General features: G+C 44.3%; 1 protein-coding gene across 2 annotated transcripts in view; it reads right to left on the bottom strand.

Annotated features, from left to right (window-relative positions):
- Positions 1-13,116: 13,116 nt before the first annotated feature.
- LOC147701473 (voltage-gated potassium channel KCNC1-like) overlaps positions 13,117-22,201 on the bottom strand; it is a 710,999-nt gene continuing 701,914 nt past the window's right edge. Inside the window, exon 4 of one of the 2 annotated variants that reach the window (XM_086930147.1) lies at positions 13,117-18,948. In XM_086930147.1, coding sequence (XP_086786273.1) covers positions 18,815-18,948 — 134 coding nt within the window. In that variant the 3' untranslated portion in view covers positions 13,117-18,814. The remainder of the gene's footprint in view (positions 18,949-22,201) is intronic. The other variant, XM_086930146.1, reaches the window with a different exon arrangement.

Raw genomic sequence — 22,201 nt, 5'->3', positions numbered from 1 at the left:
ACGCTGCCTTGTGAATAGCCCCCTTTCACGATGTGTTTAGCGTGAATGGGTCGTGCAGTGGGTGTTGTGGTGGGCGTTCCACCGCAACACCCATTGATTTTGATGCTGCCCCTATTCACAAGGGCAGCTTAAATAGGAGGTAGCGCCAAAAAGACGACAAGGAAAATCCTGGCCTTAAGTTGGAGAACGAAGAGAAATGCATTATTTTCTGCGTGTTTGCTTTTTCTATGTGTGCCGCCTTGTGCAGCACACATGGAAAATTGCAAAATGGCATGGTTTATTTATGTACAGGAAGGTGTCCCTTCCTGTACATAAAGAAACCTTTTTTTAAATTCTGTTTTGAAACTTACATGTGTGCTGCATGAAGCAGCACACACGAACGTTACAAACTGGCATTTTAGGTTTGTTTATGTGCAGGAAGGGACACCTTCCTGTACATAAACAAACCTTTTTTTAAAATTCTGTTTTGAAGCTTACATGTGTGCTGCATGAAGCAGCACACATGAAAGTTACAAACTGGCATTTTAGGTTTGTTTATGTGCAGGAAGGGACACCTTCCTGTACATAAACAAACCTCCCAGCTTGCAGACACCCTTGCACCCTGGTGCAAGGGTGCCTGCGTTGGCGCTAAGTTGTGAAACTTAGCGCCATCGCAGGGGGAAACACAAGGCTGCACCATATCCTTGTGAATATAGTGCAGCCTTGCGTTTCCGAAGTGGCGGAGAGAGGCTATAAGCCAAGAAGGCTAACGTCTCTCTCCACCACTTCCTTGTGAATACCCCCCTTGGTGTCATCACCTCTTTGCATAAATAGCATTTTAAAATTACTAGGAATCCTTTTTTAATGTTGTTAAACTGCAAGGATAAATTTAATTGTTGGGGATAATCGACCAGATTTTAATTCTAAAAGTAGTAATCAAGTTTTTACAATTTAATTTTATAAAACTTGAACCTGTTGCTTTTTGCACAAATTGCATTTGCACCTAACTCTCTGTGGCTATTGTTATGAACGTAATTGTAAAAGTTTAAATTAAACTGCTCAATACAAATATTCACTCATTCATACTGCTTCGTAGTAAGCTAGTGAAAAATGTTTTTTTAAATGTGTCGAACATTGTCCCTGGACAAGGAATGCTTAAGAAAACTCATGAATAACATACGATTAAATCAATAATTGAGGCGTCTGTGAACCGCGGCCAGTGAGAGCCGTGCACTGCCTTGGTGCTTTTCCAAGGGAGGCGAACAGTAGAGCGGATCTCAGGCGTTTATTCCGCATGCCCGACTTTGCTGTGGCTGACTTTCTGCTTCTCATCTGTCGCACAGCATCTTTTCCCCATGGCTTCGGTTCTCACCTACAGCAGTTCCCTGGATAAGTACCACACCAGACTCGCCGGTGCCCTGCGTGAAGAACTGAACGAAGAGGTGATGTCGCTTATCAGTGATATGACTCTTCGGTGTTCCTTTCATGAATACAATACTCAACTTACCATTTTTGTGTATATTACATCGCACACCCTACGGTAGAAGCAGGCAAGGTCAAAGGTTGAATAACATTATTTGATGAAGTACCGTGATACTGCTTCAAACATTTTTTTGTTTTCATGTTTCTGCAGTTATCGCTGAATAGGTCAAGTGGGCTTGGTGGTACCATTCTCAAAGACTTACCACAGCTGGCAACAACTGCTCTCATTTTACCAGTGAATGTGCTTTTCTTGTACTCACAGTCTAGTCTTCTGTCTTCGAAAGTGCCTATTCTGTTTGCAGATGTTATGTATATCTTCACTTTGCTACTGATGCGTAAGGCAGAAAGAAAGGACACAGGAGTCTCTGGTGAAACCCAAGGGTTTAAATTAGAAAAGAAAAGTTTATTTCATGCTGTAACTCCCTGCATGTCAGATCATGCATACAGTGTTTCCTGCAATTCTAAACTTCCACATTTGTAGTCAGATCACATTCATATATCAGGAAGAACAGGCCTTTCAGAAATAAACATCATATAACAGCGGGACATAACAGAATCGAAACGAGGTGGTTAAACAAACGTATCCAGGAAGAAACAAGCACCTCCTGCACCATCCCTATCAAAAGGAGAAAAAAAGACATACAACAGCAGAGGAACAAGAGTTTGATCACACATTCATCATTTAGTATCTTAAATGACAATCCCTTCCAGTGAGGTCATTGGAATTGGCCTCCCAACGTTTGACACAGCAACCCTTTCGCATGAGGTAAGAATGTGGGTTCAGAGATGGCCCTCGTGTTTAGCACCATTGTTTGCAGGTGGACGGGCTGGCAAGGTGCACCTGGAGAGCTCTGCGCAGCGGGTGGTTTATGGTGGACGCTGTGCAAAGGGCAGCAACCAGATCCATGCCTCGCCCTCATCTCTGAGAAGGGTGCTCTGGAGGGGTAACGAAGATCACACCTCGAACAAATCCAGGCTGGGTCTGGATGAAAACCAACATAGGGTGGAAACAGCCTTGAACAGAAATATACCTCAGGAGAACCAGACAGAACCAGCACAGCAACATACATTGAAGAGAAAACTGCCAGAATAAAACCCAACTAATGTCGAAACGAAATGGGATTGGTGCTATGTTGGATACTATATTGGTTGCAACTCTCTTCCGTTATTTACTCCGCTTTTTTCTGGCTTCATTCAGGAGTAAGGCACTGTGCTGGCTACAATCCGGTACAGGGCTCTAAACAAACTGAGCCGGAGTCGAATAAATTCTGGACAAAACTGCATTTTTTATTATTTGATTCCAGGGTTTACCCAGCCCTCTATCACTCACTCACAAGAGCCAGGCCTTCGCTCACAATACTGTATTTTACTGGAGACCCCCTTGACTAACCTGGAAAAGGGGACACTATCTCTGCACTGGTCCCTCCCCCACCTCTGTTCCTATTTATTGGTTCTGAAGATTAGCTTCTTAATGCAAGTTCTAAAGCTGCCAACTTGGCTCCTAGGCAGTAAATGAACTATAATTAACAGAGGTTTTTGCTTCCTCGTTTCTAGTTTGTATGCAAAAGGAAAAGTCCATCGCTTTCTTTCCCTTTCAAGTATTGGACCTAATGTTTACTTTTTTAAAGAATGTTTTGCACAAAAAGTGCCTTTCTTTCCTGTCCACCCACCCATCTATTTATGAAGCTAATCACGCTCACATCCACCTCAAGGCAAATGATGTAGACTTTAAGATACCATGGTGTAAAGCAGAAGTGATGTGTCTACCAAAGTGAATGATGGTACTTCTAGTTTTGCTGACCACGTGATCAAATCACGTTCCAGAATGAGATGATTGGGTCCCCCAGAGGTTCTGTCTATCTTTAGGAATAGGGGAAGGGAAGCTGTAAAAATGACTGCGATGGGCCAATGAATAAAAAGACAGGGCTGAATTTCAAAGCAAAGGATGAAAGGTCCTGAAGGGGTATAACGAATGAGATCTCTTGTGCTAAACCAGAATCCATTCTTTGGAATGTAAGGTCACCAAAGGGTTGTGGCACAGGAACTAGTACTTTGCAAAGGAGAGGCAATGATTAATGAGGGCCACGAGTTAGGTTAAAAAACGTGGGGGTTCCCTTTGGGGATTATTGCAGAGATGGCTGTGATCTCATCAGTGGGAAACAGTCTGGGTAATTTCTAGTACAGGATTTTCATGGGAGTCAATTGACGGCAGTCAAGAGACTAATCATAGAGTTAAGGGTAGGTAGGGAGTGTGTTTTCTCACCTACTTTGTTTAAAGGGTTGGGGAAATTGACACTTTCAGAAATTGTCTTCAGAGAGTATTAACGTAGAAAGGCTGATGGACAGCCTGTGAATGATGCAGGTTGGCCTTTCATAAGATGATCCATTATGTGTTTTAGGGTCTGTAAAGGGTTTGTTGGCAGGTTTAGGAGGTTTCACATTCTCTCCTGTTCATATTTACCACCAACAGTGGATTTTCAAAATAGGAATTACTTCTCTGGTGAAATAGACAGGGTTTCCATCAAGAAAAACACTCAGTTAGGTTATGCTGTGGCATAAGAAGCGGTGGAGGACAGAGACCAACAACGTGCTAAAAGACAATCAGACAGCCATGTGATGAGTTAGTCTCCGCACAACCAGTTCAGCAAAAAGAAGAAATTGTGGACATTCACCTAGTTCTGAAGTTTATATTCATAGTTGTACATTTTCCTTTTCCTAGCTTGTTATTGCTTGACTGACTTTGCCTTCCCTACACCAAAGTACGCATTTCTCTAAGTGGTCTTCTGGTCTCACTTGACCATGCTCCTGTGGCCTCTTGGCACTGGGCAGCATCTGGACCCTAGCGTCTAGTCTAGTGAGGCAGGGCCTTCCCTTACACCTGATGGGCGGCTAAATGGGGATCTGGACACCAAAATCCGCCAGGAGACATCTGTAAAGAAAGCTGGTGAAAAACAAATAGCCACACAGCCATGAAATAAGCAGATGATGGAGTGTGTAAATAGTGGTCCCTTAAGCATATATATGATGTATACAAAATAGGATTTGGACTTTGGTTAAAAAATAGATACTTTCATCTTAATACTATGCTGTATTCTTATTGCACTATCAATTTGTGTTCATGTGGAGGAATCTATAGGGACATATTAAGAAAGATTTTAGTCCCACTATTTCTTATGGGAGCAGTAGCTCTCTCTGTTAACATATGGGTGCTGTGAGTCTCCCAAATACCCTATGGGGGTGTGGGTGTCAGTGTTACTATGAAGAATCTGAGTCTCACTGTTACTTGTAAAGGCAAGTGTCATGTGGGAAGAGCGAATCCCACTATTAACTATGGGAGCTGTGGGTTCCAATGTAAAACTTTGAGGACCATGTGTTTTGCTTTTAACTATGGGATGTGAGTCTCACTGTCATTTATAAGGACTAAGAGTCTCACCGTCACTTATGTGAGCGTTGAGTTTCACTGTTATCTATAGGGGTTGCGAACCTCAGTGCTAACATGATGAAGCATCTGCGTCTCACTGTTAACTATTGAGATGGCGGGCGTCACTGTTACATGTGGGGACTGCAAGTCTCACTGTTAAACTATGGGGGCGCAAGTCTCACTAGCAACCTAAGAGCCTGTGAGTATCTGTTACCTGTGGGGGCATGAGCTTCAGCAGTCCTATGAAGGCTCTGGGTCTCACTATCACCTATGGGCTCTATGACTCTCAGCGGCAGTAAGCATTACCAATAGGGTCTGGGGTTCTCAATTCAAGAATCCAAGCTATCAGCCTTAGGGTTACCTATAGAGGGTAGGGGACAGTGTTACCTGTGCAGGCCCTAGGTCTTGGTGTTACCCATTGGTCTAATATGAAATCTATGGATCTGAGAATCGTTTTACTGCCATCATTCTGAAATAGCTTTACACTTTATATCCCTGCTATCGGAAATCAGTGGGAGTTACTTCATGTGCTGTTTAATCACAGACAGTGTATTTCGAGGTCGTCCTGGAGTTGCATTGATACACTTCATGCTGTGGGATGCAGACAGACATGTCAGTAGAGCTGTTCTTAGACTGCCTGCTCTTCAAGCACAAACATGTGGCCACGAAATATCCCACAGGGTACATTCTGAAAAATTCGACTAGATGGACACTTCTTCCCACCTTACTCGCCTTGGTATGTTCATGGTAGGCACATCTTATTTAGTGGAGTCCAGGCAGAGCTCGGGGACTGCGTGGTACAAGGCAGCGAACATGCGCCAGTTAGAGTACTTGCAATGGGGGTGGGTCTGACCAAAGAAATAAAGAATATCATCGTATTCATAATTTCCCCCAGCTGAGCCAACAGGTAAACAGAGCCCATTTGTTCTAACTAAGCTTGCCATAAAAATGTCCTCGGCATCAGTGTCGGTGACAGCATATTTTCTAATGTGTGAAGGCTATTCTTACACTGAAAGCAAGTCCGTAAGGAAAGGCCATACTATAACTGGTGAAAAACAACTCCTACGAGGAACAGCATCTCTGTATTTGAGAATCGAGGTGTCCTGCTATGAACAGCAGTGTCAGTTTTTGTGTCTGGTCAAAACGTTTGAGTTGGGACAGGTCCGCCTCTCTGACCACATGGGGTTGCTTAGTGACAGGTGTGCGCCAGCGGCAGTACTTGGGAGTTTTCGGAAAGAGGGTGTGTTCTTTTTCTGGATGCACTTGTGCACGTTGAGAAATGAGTATTGATTGAATCGAGATATCCTGACCTCATCTCGTTAGGTGCTCCATCTTTCAGGAACCTATTCTAAGGTGTAAGACACTTTCCTTTGGCACCCTTCTGCAGTGACATCCACCAGTCTTCACTAAGTCCTTGGAGGCATGAGTTGGAAAAGAACTGAACTCCAATCTTCTTCATAACAACTCCAATAAGAATGGGTTGCACTTTACACCGTCACACTAATAGTTAGTCTAAATGATGTAATGTACACATACTCAATTCCTAAGACATGCGCCACCATATCTGCCAGGACAAGCATTGTGATTTATTCAAAGGCAGCTTTCAACAATCCCATGGGTTTTTCCATCATATCATGACATTAGACTTCACCAAAACGTCACATGGACGACAAGCATCCGGAAAAGTGGTTGTGGGCTTGGAAGGGAGAGATTGCTGCAATATGAGCATTTACACTGGCCTCTGTCAACTTCCGTGTTATGCTTTTGTCGAACATGATGCTACATTGAGGCATTGTGCACGAAAGCGCAAGAAAACTGTCACGCACTGGGTTTCAAAGTCCGAGGACAGGATCAGGGGAACCTCTGCACCGGATGAGGAATGCTGATGGTGGCAGTGGGAGGCAGGAGGATCTCCCCGGCCCACTACATGACAAGGAACATTTTCCCCCGGCTACACTGCACAACAAGGAACATTAAAGAGATGGGGTGCCAATGGATCCCAAAGGAAGCCCCTATGCTTTTGTCACTACTTTCTCGACGACAATGACATTTGTGGGGCTACAGAATTAACAGGCAAGGTGTCTCAATGTGAGACGTAGAGTGTGCAGTACCTTTCTGAACTGCTCGGCTGCAAAACCTTAAACAAAATATGAGGGTGATACAGTGGGCCTGTGTAAAATCAACTAGGGTCCTGGGCTACAGTGCATTGCTGATCCAACATTTAATAATCTCTTTCCTGGCATTTGACCAGTGGGCAACAAGCCTCTGTATTGAAGTACCTAGAAGCACATTGTGCACAAAACAAATCCAAGTGGGCTGGAGCTCAAATAAACTGCTTAGCTAAGTTCGAAAAAGGGGGAATCGTTGTGCCATTTTTCTGCACAAAGACCCACCCTTCAATAACTTCTACTCGGGGTCTGGAGGGGGCATTCACTCTGCAGTGTCTCTGCAGTCATCACATATTGTGGATTTCCAGAGGAGTTCACACAAAGTATGTACCTCCACTGACTGGAAATGAGATGTGGCATTATCATGAGAAAAATTGGGGTTGTATCACTGGAATTCGTAGTTGGATCAGGTAATATTTTTTTATATCTTACAGGAGATATAATTGTACTGGGATACGTCTATGATATCCATTTGAAGACATAGCTGAGACTGTCAAGATCTGACGTGGTTCAGTACGCATGGCTTTGTAACTAATACCACAAATGAATCGGATGCAAGGAATGACAGGTTCACATGTATTTGTTCTAACATATGAAGGCATGACTAGGTAGGGGGTAAGGGCATGCCTTGATATGTACAGGCATGTATAGATGTCCATTGGCATGTTCAATTTTTCCTTTTCAGAGGTAGGAATTTGTATTGGAGGAGGGGGAAAGGGGGCTGATCTCTACAGACTAATTCACACTGCTTTGGTGAGAGTGGCGGACTTTGATCACTGTTAGTAGTAACTGGGGATGATTGGGAAGTGGTAGTCTTAGATAACCATTATCAGGCATTGGACAGGATGCAAACGTTTGTTAGCATGCTTTCATTTTCATTTTCAGGCATTGGGATTGGATGGAGAGGGTCACAAGCACTGATCTCACAGACATCAAGATCGGCTTAGATCTCTACTACAGGGTATTTTAGTGTGGCACGGGGGGGGGCTATAAGTGTTGATGTCCACTGGCAGGCATTGAACTGCGTGGAAAGGGATACATGCTTCGACCTCCAATGACAGGCACTGGGACAGGAGAAAAAGGGGTTCATGCTTCGATCTTCACTGGCAGGCACTGAGACTAGATAGGAAGGCTAGGTGACTACCAGTAACCTCTGATGATAAGCAACAGGACTAAAAGAGGAAGATATTGAGGCAACCCTTAACCTGCTATCATAAGAACTGGGAACTAGATGAAATTTGCAATAGTGAGGTTACGTTTTGCTTACAAATACTCTGCTAAAGGTTGGGTGGCGGAGTGGTCCCGGGTAAGTTCCTCATTGCATGCGTTGGGACTCCAAAAATAGGATGAAATCAAAATCACATGGTGTCTTTGAAACTTCTGTGGGGTTAAGAGTAGACAAAGAGGACTGCCTATGGTACAGCAGAGTGAGAGTATATCTGCAAAGCCTCCATAGAGGTAATGCTTGATACTGATGGGCCGCTTTTTCCCCAATTATTGCCAGCCATGCTGGCCCTGCCTCTGTATTTGCATCCAAGCAGTTACCATGTCCACTCCAGCACACTTGGATTGAAGTCAAAAGCAAAGTGCATTTTGAGTGTGCATGTGTGTGTGTGATTGTGTGTGTATAGACACACTGATATTTTATCCAATATATATAATGTTTTCATATATATATATATATATATACATATATATGTGTGTACATATACACACACACACTGATATACATGTATGTGTGTGTGTGTGTGGGTGTGTGTATGTACACACATATATATGTATATACATATATATTAGCAAAACATTATGGCACTTGATCCCTGTTGTTATTATATGGACCACTGTGGCGTAAAAGATTATGCTGGCCAAGTGGACACACTAAGTCATTCAGCCTTGCAGATGAATGTGCAACCCCCTTCTTCCAAAGGAAGTGCTTTTCGTCAGACTGTACACTCAGTAGTAAGAAACAATGTGGCACTGTGCTTCCCACTAAATTGTGTGCTATACCACACAAACAAACACACACACACTTGCCAAGATATGTCATTGTGGTACAGTGACAATAAGAATACAATGGAAAGCGGTCAGAATTTCCTTTTTTTAGCATTTCCACTCAGTATTAATGTTTTTCATTATAGAGGAAGGACTGAACCACACAAGCATGCTGAACACAGGAAACCCCACCACAAAGGACAAAAAGATTCCAAAATGCATAATTATCTCAGAGTAAAAGTTGCTATGAAAGAGACAGAGGTTAAGTGTTGTTCGACGTGCACATTTTGAGGGAGGTTTTTTGTGAGGGTGCAGCCCCTCATGTTGCTCAGCATGCAGAAGGGGTGACTTAGGTCAGCAAATGTACAGGTCACCAGGGATCCCTGTTGGTGTATAATTTGATAATTGGTCGCCACCAGACGTACACGGCTATATCCACAGGGCCAACACGCCAGCATCTAGGGAATCATGGCCTGCTGCTTTCTGAGGAAGAACTGACCCAGTGACAAATAGACTGAAATGATACAGTGTAATTTATCTTCTCTTTAATCTCCAGTAGTTAGAGAAAAGGACTCAGCACCGGAGGGACTAGAGTTTCTTTTCATCCCATAGTGGTGGACACTTTTTAGTGCTTCACATGCGCTGCCAACTGTTAGAAGGGTGCTTTCAACCTATGGAGGGCTCTACTTTCTCAAGATGAAAATTCTGTATTAGCTGACTTCCATAGACTAAATATAATTTGAGTGGAAACATAAACAACCACCAAGTGTGTCTTAAAAATAACGTTCAAATAAATTACCTGTTTAGCGAGAGAATGTGAATATGCATTTTCAAGATCCACATAGTTGACTTGGAGGCCATGGGATAATGAGAAAAGGGTTTTTTGGCAGTGTAAAAATGCAAGTCCTATTTGGCAGGGGACAGTTAAATGTTGGATTGGGGCAGCAACATATCCAACAAATCTGGTTAGCAAGTACTGTGGCCATGGAAAACCTGTCTCTGTCGAACGACCCTCCCACTGGCAGAGACAACTAGCTAAATGTGCCAGGACAACCAGTGCTTTCCATCAGAAAGTTTCTCAGCTGCTTGCATCTATTTGCTGACCTCTGGCAAACGCATATCTCCTTGTGGCCAACCTTTGGTCCACTGCTTTCCCTTAGTCTATGGATATAGCTTGTGCACGCAAGCATCACACCTGTCCATCGCCCCAGCTACTCACATATGTGTAAGGGACTTGCATGTCTGATGGAGACAACAGGTGACCAGTCCCAGATGGCTGCAACTCGATCCAGTCTGTAGTATATATATTTTTGGAAATTTAATGAACTGCTGTGAAAAGACATCCTAGTTAATTCCATATTGCATATTGAAACTGGTTATTGTCTCTGAAATTGCATTGGATTCAGTTGGTATCTTTTTAACCAGTGGAACTTCCTTTGAATTTTATGATGAGACATATATGCCCATTTTCCAAAAACCCTTTTTGTAACTAGTGTTAAAACAAAACCATTTCCAACTGGTCGACTGGAATTTCCACCACCATCTATTGAGAATGAGGTGAATGAAAAGCAGTAGCTGTTACTGCTGTCCCTCATTCTGCTCTACACAGTTCACAGTTTTATAAGAATGGAGAACATGGATGGGTGTCTGGTTTTCCAGATGGACCGAGGTATGTAGGCATGTGGTGATGCACTGATAGAGGGATGGGTTCAAGAACGGATTGACAGATCATTAAAAACAGTTCCGGGTGTGCACACTAAGGACATCTATGCTTAGGCCACAAGACGGCCAAGGTGCTTCACTGCCCCTGCAGTAGCTGACTCTTAAACCCCACCGTACATCTTGCTTGTGCTATCCTTGAGAGTCGAGTACACAGTCGGGTATGGGTATGTGCTGGGTGCAACACTAAGCTGAGTGCTTGTCGCCCCAAAGGACAGGGTATTGAGCACCTCTCAGGACTTTCAGACTCAACCAGAAGAATGTGTGGGTTGGGAATGAATAGCACAGGAAGGAGGAGAAAACAACACTTAACCACTTAACCAGTCTATCAAAATATTTCTAACTCTGTAATCGTGCCATAGAGCAAGAAAGAGAGAGAGAGAGAGAGAGAGAGAGAGAGAGAGAGAGAGAGAGAGAGAGAGAGAGAGCGCAAAATAAGCAGTCAATATGACTGATGATATATTCCATTCCATGATCCACTCCCAAAAATAACACCACCCCCTTCGATTTCAATACTGAGTTCTAAGGGTTTTACTCACTGGTGGATTTAAAGGCTGAAGAGCACCATCCTGCGCTTGTAATTAAGAAGAAGCCTGCCTTTGTAGGTGGCCGCTCCATTAGCCCTGAAGGCTGACTGGCTTTTTGAAAAATCGGGGTTCCTTCACACAGGCTTTGTCTCTAAAAGAGCCTTAACTAACAAGGTTACACCAGACTGGCTCCGGCTCTGTCCTCCTGACCTTTCCCAAGACGCTGGCCTGTCAGGATGGAACACTTCCAGTTTCCACTCAGGGCAGTTCGTCTTGGTGCCAATGGCTTGGTCAAACCGGCACCACTAGAATACCAATGTGTAAAGCGCCGGAAACACTGCCAGGAGGCTGCAGACTCGCAGGTGCTCTACTGTAACCCTACAGTGGCCCCTCTGGGGCCGGTGGATGGGGGGCCGTGGATTTGCATAGGAAGAGTTGCATACAGGAATTGCTTCGAACTTCCCTTTGGTAAAAGTTTACCGTGGGTGCGTTGCGGACTTTGGTTGAAGTGGCTGAACTTTTATTTATTTGACTGCGTTTGGAACAGCAACCCCAACAATGGAAAATTACAAATGCAGTGTGAGCAGGCAAAAAAAGCTTGAGGCAGAGGGCACCCATACACTGGCCTAGCAAGGGTGCCATGGACCAAAACCAAGTAAGGAAACGGGCCCTATTATCTGGACTGATAGTTTTAAAAACAGCTATACGTTGAATGCAATGGTCCCGGGTGCCACTGCACCTGTTGCACTATCGACAGCTAAGTTACTGCACCCATAGTTGATATATGCATATTTAGCAAAACACCATGAGCCACAAACTCTAGTTTGGCGAGGTGGTGGAAGGAGAAAACGATGCTTCTAGTGTGAAGCTCTTTTCATTGAGCATAGCACCTTACAGAGGTTCCAACAGCTGACAACTAATCTATGTTCTGCAGTCGCTAGTCTGAATACAAATGCAATTTCATGTATGTGAAGAAAGTGCGTTGGAAGCAGTCCAAGTGCTGCTGCTGCTGAGTGGCAGTTGCCACGGTAACCATGAGGCTTGTTGGGACGGAGACTCGTGGCCTGCAGTGATCTGCTGCTCGAGCTAATAGGGCGGAAAGGAGAGAGGCTAACAAAAGGCGATCGGAGCGGACAAGAGAGGGGAGGGGGCCCCGCGGGTCTCTGGAACACGCGGCTCTTTCTAGCACCCTTGCAGGAGAGTTGCGCCCTTTCCCGATCTGGGGTCCTGAGCTGCTCATTAAAGGACCCGGGTGGCATACAGTACAGCATTGTAGATGCCAGGGGGGAGGGGGTGCACGGTCAGACTGCTTAGTGTGTGTGCGATGCGGTGCTGAATGATTGTGTGTTATTTACATGTGCATTTGCTGTGTATGTGTCCTCCGTGGCTATAAATGGTGTATACTTGAATGGGGGTGTAAGAAGGAGTTGCGTGCGATGTATACATGGTCAAGCAGTGTGCGTGTGCGTATGTGGAGGGCTCGGAGAGGTGTGAGTGCTAAGGTCTATAATATCTGAATGCGTGTAATCGTAGTGTCTAGTTGTGAATTATCCGGGTTCTCTGCCCGGTCTGTATGTGTATGGGTAATTACTGTGTGCATTTGGGGGTGTAGGTAGTTGTGCAGATGTCGGTATGGGTGTGTGGGGAATGTGTGGTCTGGTCTCGTGTGAATGATCTGCATGCGATCCACCTTTGGTTCGTGTGTGAATGATCAGTGCGTGTGGTGTACTCTGGGTATATGTGTGTGTTTTCTGTATGGATGGATCGGCGGTGTGCAGTGTGTAGGTACGCGGGAACCAGCTGCGAGGGGTCTGTGTGTATTTCGGTGTGTACACGTGTGTCGTGAGCAGCGAGAGCGGTTAGTGTTGAGCGGTGTGTGCATGTCTGACTCCGTGAGACCGTTTTTTGTGAGTGTTCTGTGCGTGTGCTTCAGGGATGTCTGCGTTCTGGTGTGTTATATGCATTCGTACACCTGATCTTAGACGGTGCCCCGAAGTTTTCAGAATCGTCCTTTTTGAGGCTGAAGGAGTCATCAGCTGAGTGGATAATTATGTTTGCGATGCGTGTATTGCGTCTGTACGTGTGGGATCTGTATGTATGTGTTGGAGGGGACGGACAGCAGGCTGGCAGAGAAGCTCAAGCCAAGAGCACAGAGTGGATTGTAAGGGCTGAGGCCACGGGGATAAGAGAGTTTCTGCAGCTGCTCAAGCCGGCCACAGAAGCGCTTGTGTGAGGCCATTCGAGGGCCGGAGGCAGCCACAGCCAGGTTCTTCGTATCACGGGATGAAGCGTGTGTGTGTCGTTCACAACCGAAGATGCTAGTGCGAAGGTGCAAGACACATTCTCCTTTACTAGAGGAGACAAAGCCTCGGAGGGTGTCACAATGTCAAGAAGGTTACACAGAGTGTGTGTGTCCTGGACACGGGCTGCAGACTGCCCGTCGCTCGCCGCCCGCAGGTGCTGCAAGGGACAGTGCCTTCCCCCTTGTGTAATTGGTGCCGTCCGAGTGATTGCCGCGTGATTGTGTTCAGCCTCCTTCCTGTCTGTGTCACAGTGTCGACACTGAGCGTCCAGCCCGCCTGTCAGGGACATTCCTGACCAGTAGCTGCCCCCGAGGAACCATTAGGGCAGTCAGTCATATGTCAAGCAAAGCCTGTTATATGGCTGAATCTATCCCAACCCTACTAATTAGGCTTCATCCATCCGTACAAAGCTAACTTCCACACAAACACTCCAAACTTCAGAAAGGTGTTTTTCCGTCACCTGGAAGAAATAAACAAAATGCAACCCGACTGAGCCAAAACAATGTACCAAGAAATTAGGAATTTAAATAACATCGTTGGTCAAAAAAGCTGCCATGATGGGCACGTCCAGTCAACAAATCGGAGAAACCATAACAAGTAAACAAGAGAGGGCAACGCCGCCAGGGCCATAACGCCGGAATGTACACTCACCTACATTGACATTACGGGGAAGCTCCCTGCGCCGAGCGGAACAGACAGGCATCAAGCCCACACCACAAAACAACGTATCAATTAAGTGCAACTGACAAGGGGCAAGCAGGGAGCACGGGAAGGACAATACAAAAGACCATTAGTTGCGAGTGACATGTCAGGAGCGGACAGAGCCGCGCACGTGAGCAGGCAGCCTCCCCGCCCGGACTAATGCGAGTCACTGGCAACAAACATACAGGCCCGGCGGAGCGAGCCGCGGCTAAACAAGCGCAGTGCACTGTGAGTAAGTGCAACCGACAGGCCCTGCTGCAGGAGGCGGAGGGGCACACATGTGGCACGTGCCACACGTGACGCGCGGGCTCTCATTAGAGGGGGCGCGCACGGTGCCAGAATATGGCCCTCCTGGCCTCGGAGGCGGGATGTCAGATGCCGAAAGATCGGATGAACTGCACACCTCTCTTGCCGCCGGCGTGATCGGCTGGGGGAGGAGGCAGGTGCGGGGCCGGCTCATTCCAGGTCAACCACGACATACTCCATCTGCATCCTCCTAACAGGAACCATTAACAACCACCGCATGAAACTCACTCTTTACAAGGAGTCGCGGACTTCCCATGCCTCGTTGGCAGGCGGTCTCAAGGGGACGGCGGTCTCAAGGGGACGGCAGTCTCCTTCCACGGGTATGCATTTCAATCGCTGGGAGGATGCTCAACTCAAGAGGAAGAAAATCCTATTAAAGTACGTCGCACTGCTTAAAAGGACCACTCCTGCTCAACACACCTCACTCAATGGAAGGCCTTCTTCTTTAATCGAAGCCTATTTTAATAATGTGTGGTCCACTTCACTCACTTGGAGGTTGTCTCTTTGAAAGGGAGGCCATCTAAATCACTAGAAGACAATCTCACTCACCAACAGGCTTTCTCACTCACTTGAAGACCATCTCTCAATGGGAGCACTTGTGAACTAATCGAAGGTCGCTCATTCATTGCATGGCTATATCCATCATTTGAATTTGGATTTACATTACATTACATTACTCAATTGAAAGCCGGCTCAGTCACATATACAACAAAAGCAATACAGACTTAAACGGAGTCTCAAATATGATAATGATCTATCTTCCATTTAAAATAGACATTTTCATCAGAAATCCACATTTATGCCACCTATTTAAATCTCAGAACCTGACCTGTTGAAACAGCTGTTTACATCTTGAGCTCAATTACTTGCATGAACACCTCAGGCACCACTTAAATACACACTGTAAGGCTATCTTAGTCGCACCTTCTATGAGTAAACTCTGTACGGTAAGGCTACTTATTTTTGGCCACTCTTGCCTCTGGCATGCATTCCATTTTCCGAGCTAAGGAATATGTTATGTTTCTGGTGTGAGTGTTCTTCGTTGTGAAATTTTGTATGACTGACACAGTTTTGGAATGAGGCCCTCCAGCTTCCGATTTTTCTGTAACTGCAATTCCACTGTGTTTAGCGGTGAGAAGGTGGTTATGGGCTCTCAAGGGTCTTTCAAGGCTCAAGCTTACTCTTCTGAGCTCAGCTTAAGGGATTCATTGCTTTTGTATTTCCTTGAGCTTGACTAGTCTCCTGGAATCGTCAGATTTAAGAACATGCCAGCACCTGGGAAAGGGCAGCAGGGCTAGGTATAGGTTAAAGTGACAACATTTTCAGTCCCCACGTGATCACCTTTCAGAGGTGATGGATTGTTCTTCAGACCACAAATTCCCACACAAGCCCGACCATCCGGCCAGTATGGATTGTACCTACTTATTTGTGCGATTATTGCACTGGTGAGCAAGCAGGTTCATTATATGTTGAATTTCAGATCAAAAACATGGTCACTGGCTAATGTTTTTGCTCTTGGCTTTACCCTGTCTTAACACAGTCAGGCGTGGTGCACACTTTTTTGCCATACAGAGGGATTCTTAGCCAGAGGCATTAACTTAAATGCACGGGCATATGCTCCACTAGCCAATGACCCTCCAATAGGCCTGTCAGCAAAAGGTATCCAGATACGGACACATGCATAGTCAGAATCCATTTGGAGGTTAGACCCTGACATAGAAGAGATGCCTATCGTGCAACTGAGGGTGGGGTGAGGGATCTTAGAGAAGTTCCTTGACAGGGCTGATATTCCACCTTATTTGCTGGGCTAACTTAACACATCAGATGGTTATTTTCTTATTTCATGAGTTCATGTTCCACATTCAAAAGTTCAGCCATTTCAGAGGCTTGGCATGGCACCCAATGGCCCAGTCCTGGGGACTCCAGTTTGGCACCCCTCTCCACCTGCCTCAGAAAGGAATAAAACACAACTCCAAGCTATCCAACCACCCTAACCCCACCAGTGAGAAAACCACAACCCTGCAGTGACAGAAAACATAGAAGAGTAACCATCCAAATAGAATGGTACCTTTTGGCTTAAAAGCATTCGTCCAATCCAAGGGGGTCTCTCTTGACCACTCGTCCATTCAGAATGGCGTCCTGGGAGTACTTCTCATACCATAGCATTGTCCTTCAAGTACTCCTCTCACGGCTGGCTACATTTATACATTGGTTTTTGTCAGGTTTTTGTAGTCTGGAAGGAAAATATAATTTTTTTGCATATAACATTAAATATTTTTCTGTTACAGTATCTCATGCAAACATGCTGGCTAGGAAAATGCAACCTTTAAATAGTATTTTTTCTTTAACTTGTGTTACTTTTGTTCTTTTGTTACCAGTCCCCTTACAGTTTTTTCGTTCTTCTGTCTTTATATAGCTGCTATTATTTCTTCTGATGCCTTTTCGCTCCTGGGCCTGGCCCTTAGAACCCTCACTTACAGCTTCCCAGCAGCCATGGAGTGCAATACAAGTTGTGGCTTCCAAAGTTTAAAAATCCCCAAAAAACAAAAAAGCTTTATTATTTCTAGGAGTCTCACTCTATCCTTCTTCAGTAGGGCAGAGTACCACCATCACATCCTCCTCAGGGAAGGTGTAGGGACGCAGGATGTCTTTTGCTCAAAGTTTTTTCATCCACGTTTTCATATCAGGTAAGTTTGGTTGTCTTTTTTCCCCACAAGAATTGCACGTTTTGCTTTTCACATTTTGTTGAGGTTTGTTTTTTGTTGTTCTATTTCTTTATTTTCTAGGTTTTTCCTTTTTTGTATGTTTTCTGTCTTTGCTGAAAGCAGACGGAGTAGGGGGCCAGGTCAGGTTGTCAGGGCCAGGTCAGGTTGTGAGGAACATGGAAGCTTTTATTTCACAGTGACGGCTTCCGCCTGCATATATCGAACAAGGACTGGGTTCTCCTTATAGTTTTCTGTGTGTGGAACAAGAAAAAGGAAACAAGGGGGAAAAACAAAAAAGAGGAGAAAAAGACAAAAAAGAAAGAAGGAGAGAGAAAAGGAGAGGTGGGCTCAGCCATTAGCTCTGTCACATTACGGGTCGTCCATGCACCATAAGACTTCAGGTTCCATCTGTCACTTCTCAGGGCTCAGCTTTAATATATACATTTATCTGGAACTGCTTCTTTTTTTTCCTTTTTTTAAAACAGTTTTTTCTGTAAAGAACATGCATCCAGGCAAAAAATGTAGTGTGTTATTGCTTGCAACAGGAATCCATGCACACGAGGGATGATGATAAGGGACGATGAAAAAGGCCTTCTCAGGCCCCCAGACAACTCTTTCCTTAGTCTTTTTTTTGTTTTTGCATTTAATTGATCCCCCCTTCTGCATCAGTCTTTTTTAGCAATATAGATCTATTAACGAGTTTTTTTATGAGAAAAGGTATGGCTCACAGAATCCTGAGTGTGTGTTGTTGGAAAAGATACAAAGAGAAAGAGAGAGGAGAGAGAGAGAGAGACAGAAAAAAATAAGAAAACAAGTTGGGAAGAAAGCACACAGCAGTTTTCTAAAAGGATAATAAACAAGAAAAAATGAGACAAAAAACACCAAAATGGATTAAGAATGTACCACAGTTCTTTTGCTGGTCAGAGTTAAAACCTCCCACGTTGTTGTAAAAGTTACTACAGATTTTTGAATTTTTCAAACTATATTTTTCTTAATCCTTTTGGCATCCTTTTCACTTGTGACAAGGAGGTGGAGATTAGAGGGGAAGGACTGAAAGATGCAGGAACGGATTATCTATATATGTATAAACCTATACATATACATTATATAAAATAATAATAGGAACAAAGGAAACATAGTAAAAACTCCCAAGGCCCACTTGAGTGCTTTTCTTCCCATTAGGGGAAAATTGTCAAATCATGCCTCTCTCTTTCTCCCACCTCAGCTCTCTGGGGATTGGTGGATTCAGCAGGACCAAATGATGAATGGAGGTCTTTTCTTTCCAGCAAAGTGCAAAATAGTTTTTTTTCTTTTAAAGCCAAACATGTTCTTTTTTTTTGAAAATATTTCTGCATATAATTCTATGTATAATATATTTGTCAACCGCTTAAAAAGAGGATCGGACTGAGTAGCAGTGTCTGTGCTGGCGTACCCTCCCCTGTGAGGGTCGGTAGACTGGGCTGGGCCCTCACTCGCTTGCTCTGTCGGTGCCGGGTCGGAAGAGTCCATGCTATAAGATGGGGGGGATGATGGGGGAACGCGAGCGTCTCACTGCACACGGAGACCCGAAAGGGGTGGTGAGAGGAGACAGGTGCAGTGCATTCCCACCAGCTAGGCTGCTCAGGCTCCGAGACTTTTCACAACCTTCACATCGATGAGATCAAAAAAAAAGAAAACACAAACAGAAAAGTTGAATTATGAGCTGCAATTGACCTTAGGGTCAAGGGTAGGGAAATGTCACACACCAAAGGAGCAGGAAATGTCAGATGCTTGCAGACACAACAAGGTGAAACCTGGCTTGGCTGGAGCAAAGGCAGAGGAATGATCTGCAGCCATATATGTCCCCGCTCCTTCCGCAAACAGATTCACAGAGTGCGACTGAAGTTCTCTTCTGTTTGGTCAATATCATGTCATATGCAATATCAGAAGATCTACTCGGTCTTCAACTTTTCCCTTCCCGCTCTATTACTTTAAATCCCTGAAGGGCCTTCCTGGAGTCTGGCCTGCCTGAAGTATACAATTGCTTCAGTTCTCTTCGCTCAGTCTTGATTGATTGATTGAGGCACCTGCATACTACGCAAGGATTTTCTATATGAGGACTGTTTTCCTCTTGTACACTATCACTATTACTAAACTCTAGCTATGAAAGTGCTTAATACTCAACGGACCACTATAGACTGCCTTTCCTCCAGAAGGTGTACATATCTCAGAGTCACAGTGTCATGTTCTACCTGTGGCTAGACAATTCTTTGGTGATGATAGCTAATCAATGCCCCTCTCCCTACCCATGAATTTGCGGCTATTTGGTGTCAGTCGTAAGTGCTATTGCTACAGTTATTTTTAATGCTTTCTGACTTGATTCTTTCAGATTCAATTTTGCAGCAGATGTTGGTGCTGTCCGTAAACGATCATGATTTCATGCTCACACCTTAAGCTGCGTTTGAACGGAAATCATCTAGGAGTTTGTATATTACATCACCTGGGTTGAGCCATGGGTTTCCATCCAGAGATCTTGCTTGCAAGAATTCAATGTACATGAAAATCCAAGACAGGTCACCATCAAATACATCCATAATCTCAGAACTATGATTGTTAGTTCTTCCAGTACAACCTTTGTGCTTGATTACACCGTAGTTACCAGGTGCCTGCTTGTTTGAATGCTTGTTTAAATGAACCAAACTGCGGTTAGCAGGAGAAGGTTGCCGGGGGTCTTTTAAAAACCTACCAAGGAACCCTGAGAAAATCCTGATGTCACATTGCTTCCTGGTTTTGGCAGTTCCATAAGTTGAATCATCTTTTTTCAGACCCACATTTAATGAATATAAACAAACAAGGTGGGTCAATGACTTCTCTATCCTCCCTTTAGGCAGTTGGGTAACAGAAAAATAAGCCAGCAGAAATTGAATGAGAGGTGCGGCAACACAGTACAAGAATAGATGTAATACAAATGTTGTATATTTCTACTCCCACTGATCTTGCAGATATTTTTTACAAGTCTTTTATTGTGCGAGTAACCCAGTGGGTATTTCAACACTATGACGTGCTTTGGCTTTTAGCGCAATAACAGACCTCTGGCTTGATCTCCCTGTGAATTTGGAGGTGTGTCTACCTCTATTTCCCAATTGACAAACCTCAATTTAACCGCTCAGTCATACGCCCTACTAGCAGCTGGCCCTCCTGAAGTCCTTTATTGAGAAATGTAACCAGATAGAGACACTTGTACATAGTGCAAATCCATTAACCCGTTAGAACCTGGTGTGGATAATTCTCTTTGAGAGAATTAACAGTCTTCTCTACACTTTCTTTTTAGTTTCCTTTGGTTTTCTTCCTCCCACATGGTTTGCACCGATGACTGAGCCAAGACGACAGCAGATATGGCCTCAAAGTGTACCTGATCCCTTGCAGCCTGTTTCTACATCTTCCTTACATTGAGCATTTGTTGGCACCACAATATTCAAATACCTTTCCTTTGATGCTAAATTCTTTAAAGGTAGACTGCCCTACTTCTGTCCTACTCACCTGCCACCACATCGAGAAGTTGTCTGTCGTGGCGGTTGTAGAGCTTAGCCGAGATTGCCACCTCATTGTGTCTCTAAGCGGAGGGGAAGACATTACAAGACGGCACTCCATGCAAGCACACCAAACAGTACAAGCAATATCTACCCTGTTAAATGTGACCATGGGAATCCAAGTGTATTACCCTTCTTGAAGAAATCATTCAGACAGAACACTCATACACATACGCCTGCACACACGAGCACACACACGCGCACATGCTAACACACACACAGAGACACATACACACACAGTCTCTCTCTCTAGCTCTGACAAAACACCTTTAAAATCCAACTTTGTGGATACAGCTGTGATTGTTTCTATCAATCCTCACTAAACTATGCAACCTGCTCCCGCTTTGACCCCTCAAACTAATGTGTTGAGTGAATTGAGAAAAACAAGCATGTTGTTTGGCTGTAATAATGCATCACTAGTGATCAACACTGTTACAGACACACTGTTGGGCACCCTGTCATGAAAAGCATGAACTTGTGGGGCAGACACTGAAACAATTTCTCTACACCAGAAAGCGGTTTTAAGACAAGAGCATACCACTGACATTTGGACATGGGTTCTCATTGCAGCATACCCTTCCAATCTCATACTCATCACCACCTTACCTGTTACTCTCACTCTGCTTTCATAGCCTTTAATGAAAAAGATCTTCCCTTTTGCTACGTTTTTTCCCCATGAAATTTGCCTTCTCCCTGTGCTACTAGATCTACGCACTGCTATCAACCATCTTTTATGAGCATTATTTTATAGGTGCTCACGAGCAGGACGTCTGCACAGCAAGAGTGCATATATATTTATCTTGCAACTGAAGTCACTATGTGTGATCTGCTCTGACACCGAGGATGCCAGGAGGGATATGGTGCTGGCTCTTCTTTATCTTATGAAGATGAATGTGAATTATGAACTGGTGGCACTGTATTTAACAAATATGCTTTGTTAGACACCTGGTGTACTAAGTATAAACAGCAAATTAAATATGTCTTAGCCTATTCTAATAAACCACTAAATATGTGACAACGGTAATATATTTTGTCTTGGAATAGGGGACTCAGAATTCTCTATTCCTCCAAAACAGTAAAAACAAACGCCCAAGGGCGCAGTAGGAGCAGAAACTCGAGCATAAAAAAATGTGAGGCAGAACCTACAAGCACTTAATGGAAAAAAATTCTACATGTCCCTGGGAGCTAGCAAAAGCAATATCACAGATTACCCATACAGTATTCACAAACTCATCGACATGTAACTGGGCAGCAGAGTTTATTTTAAAGTAAAAATATGAGATGTCAAGAGTTAAAAAAATAATAATTATAAACTATGTAATTGTCAT

This window comes from Lissotriton vulgaris, chromosome 7 (genome assembly GCF_964263255.1).
Source record: "Lissotriton vulgaris chromosome 7, aLisVul1.2, whole genome shotgun sequence".
Taxonomy (NCBI): Eukaryota; Metazoa; Chordata; class Amphibia; order Caudata; family Salamandridae; genus Lissotriton; species Lissotriton vulgaris.
This window is presented reverse-complemented; position numbering and strand designations above follow the sequence as displayed.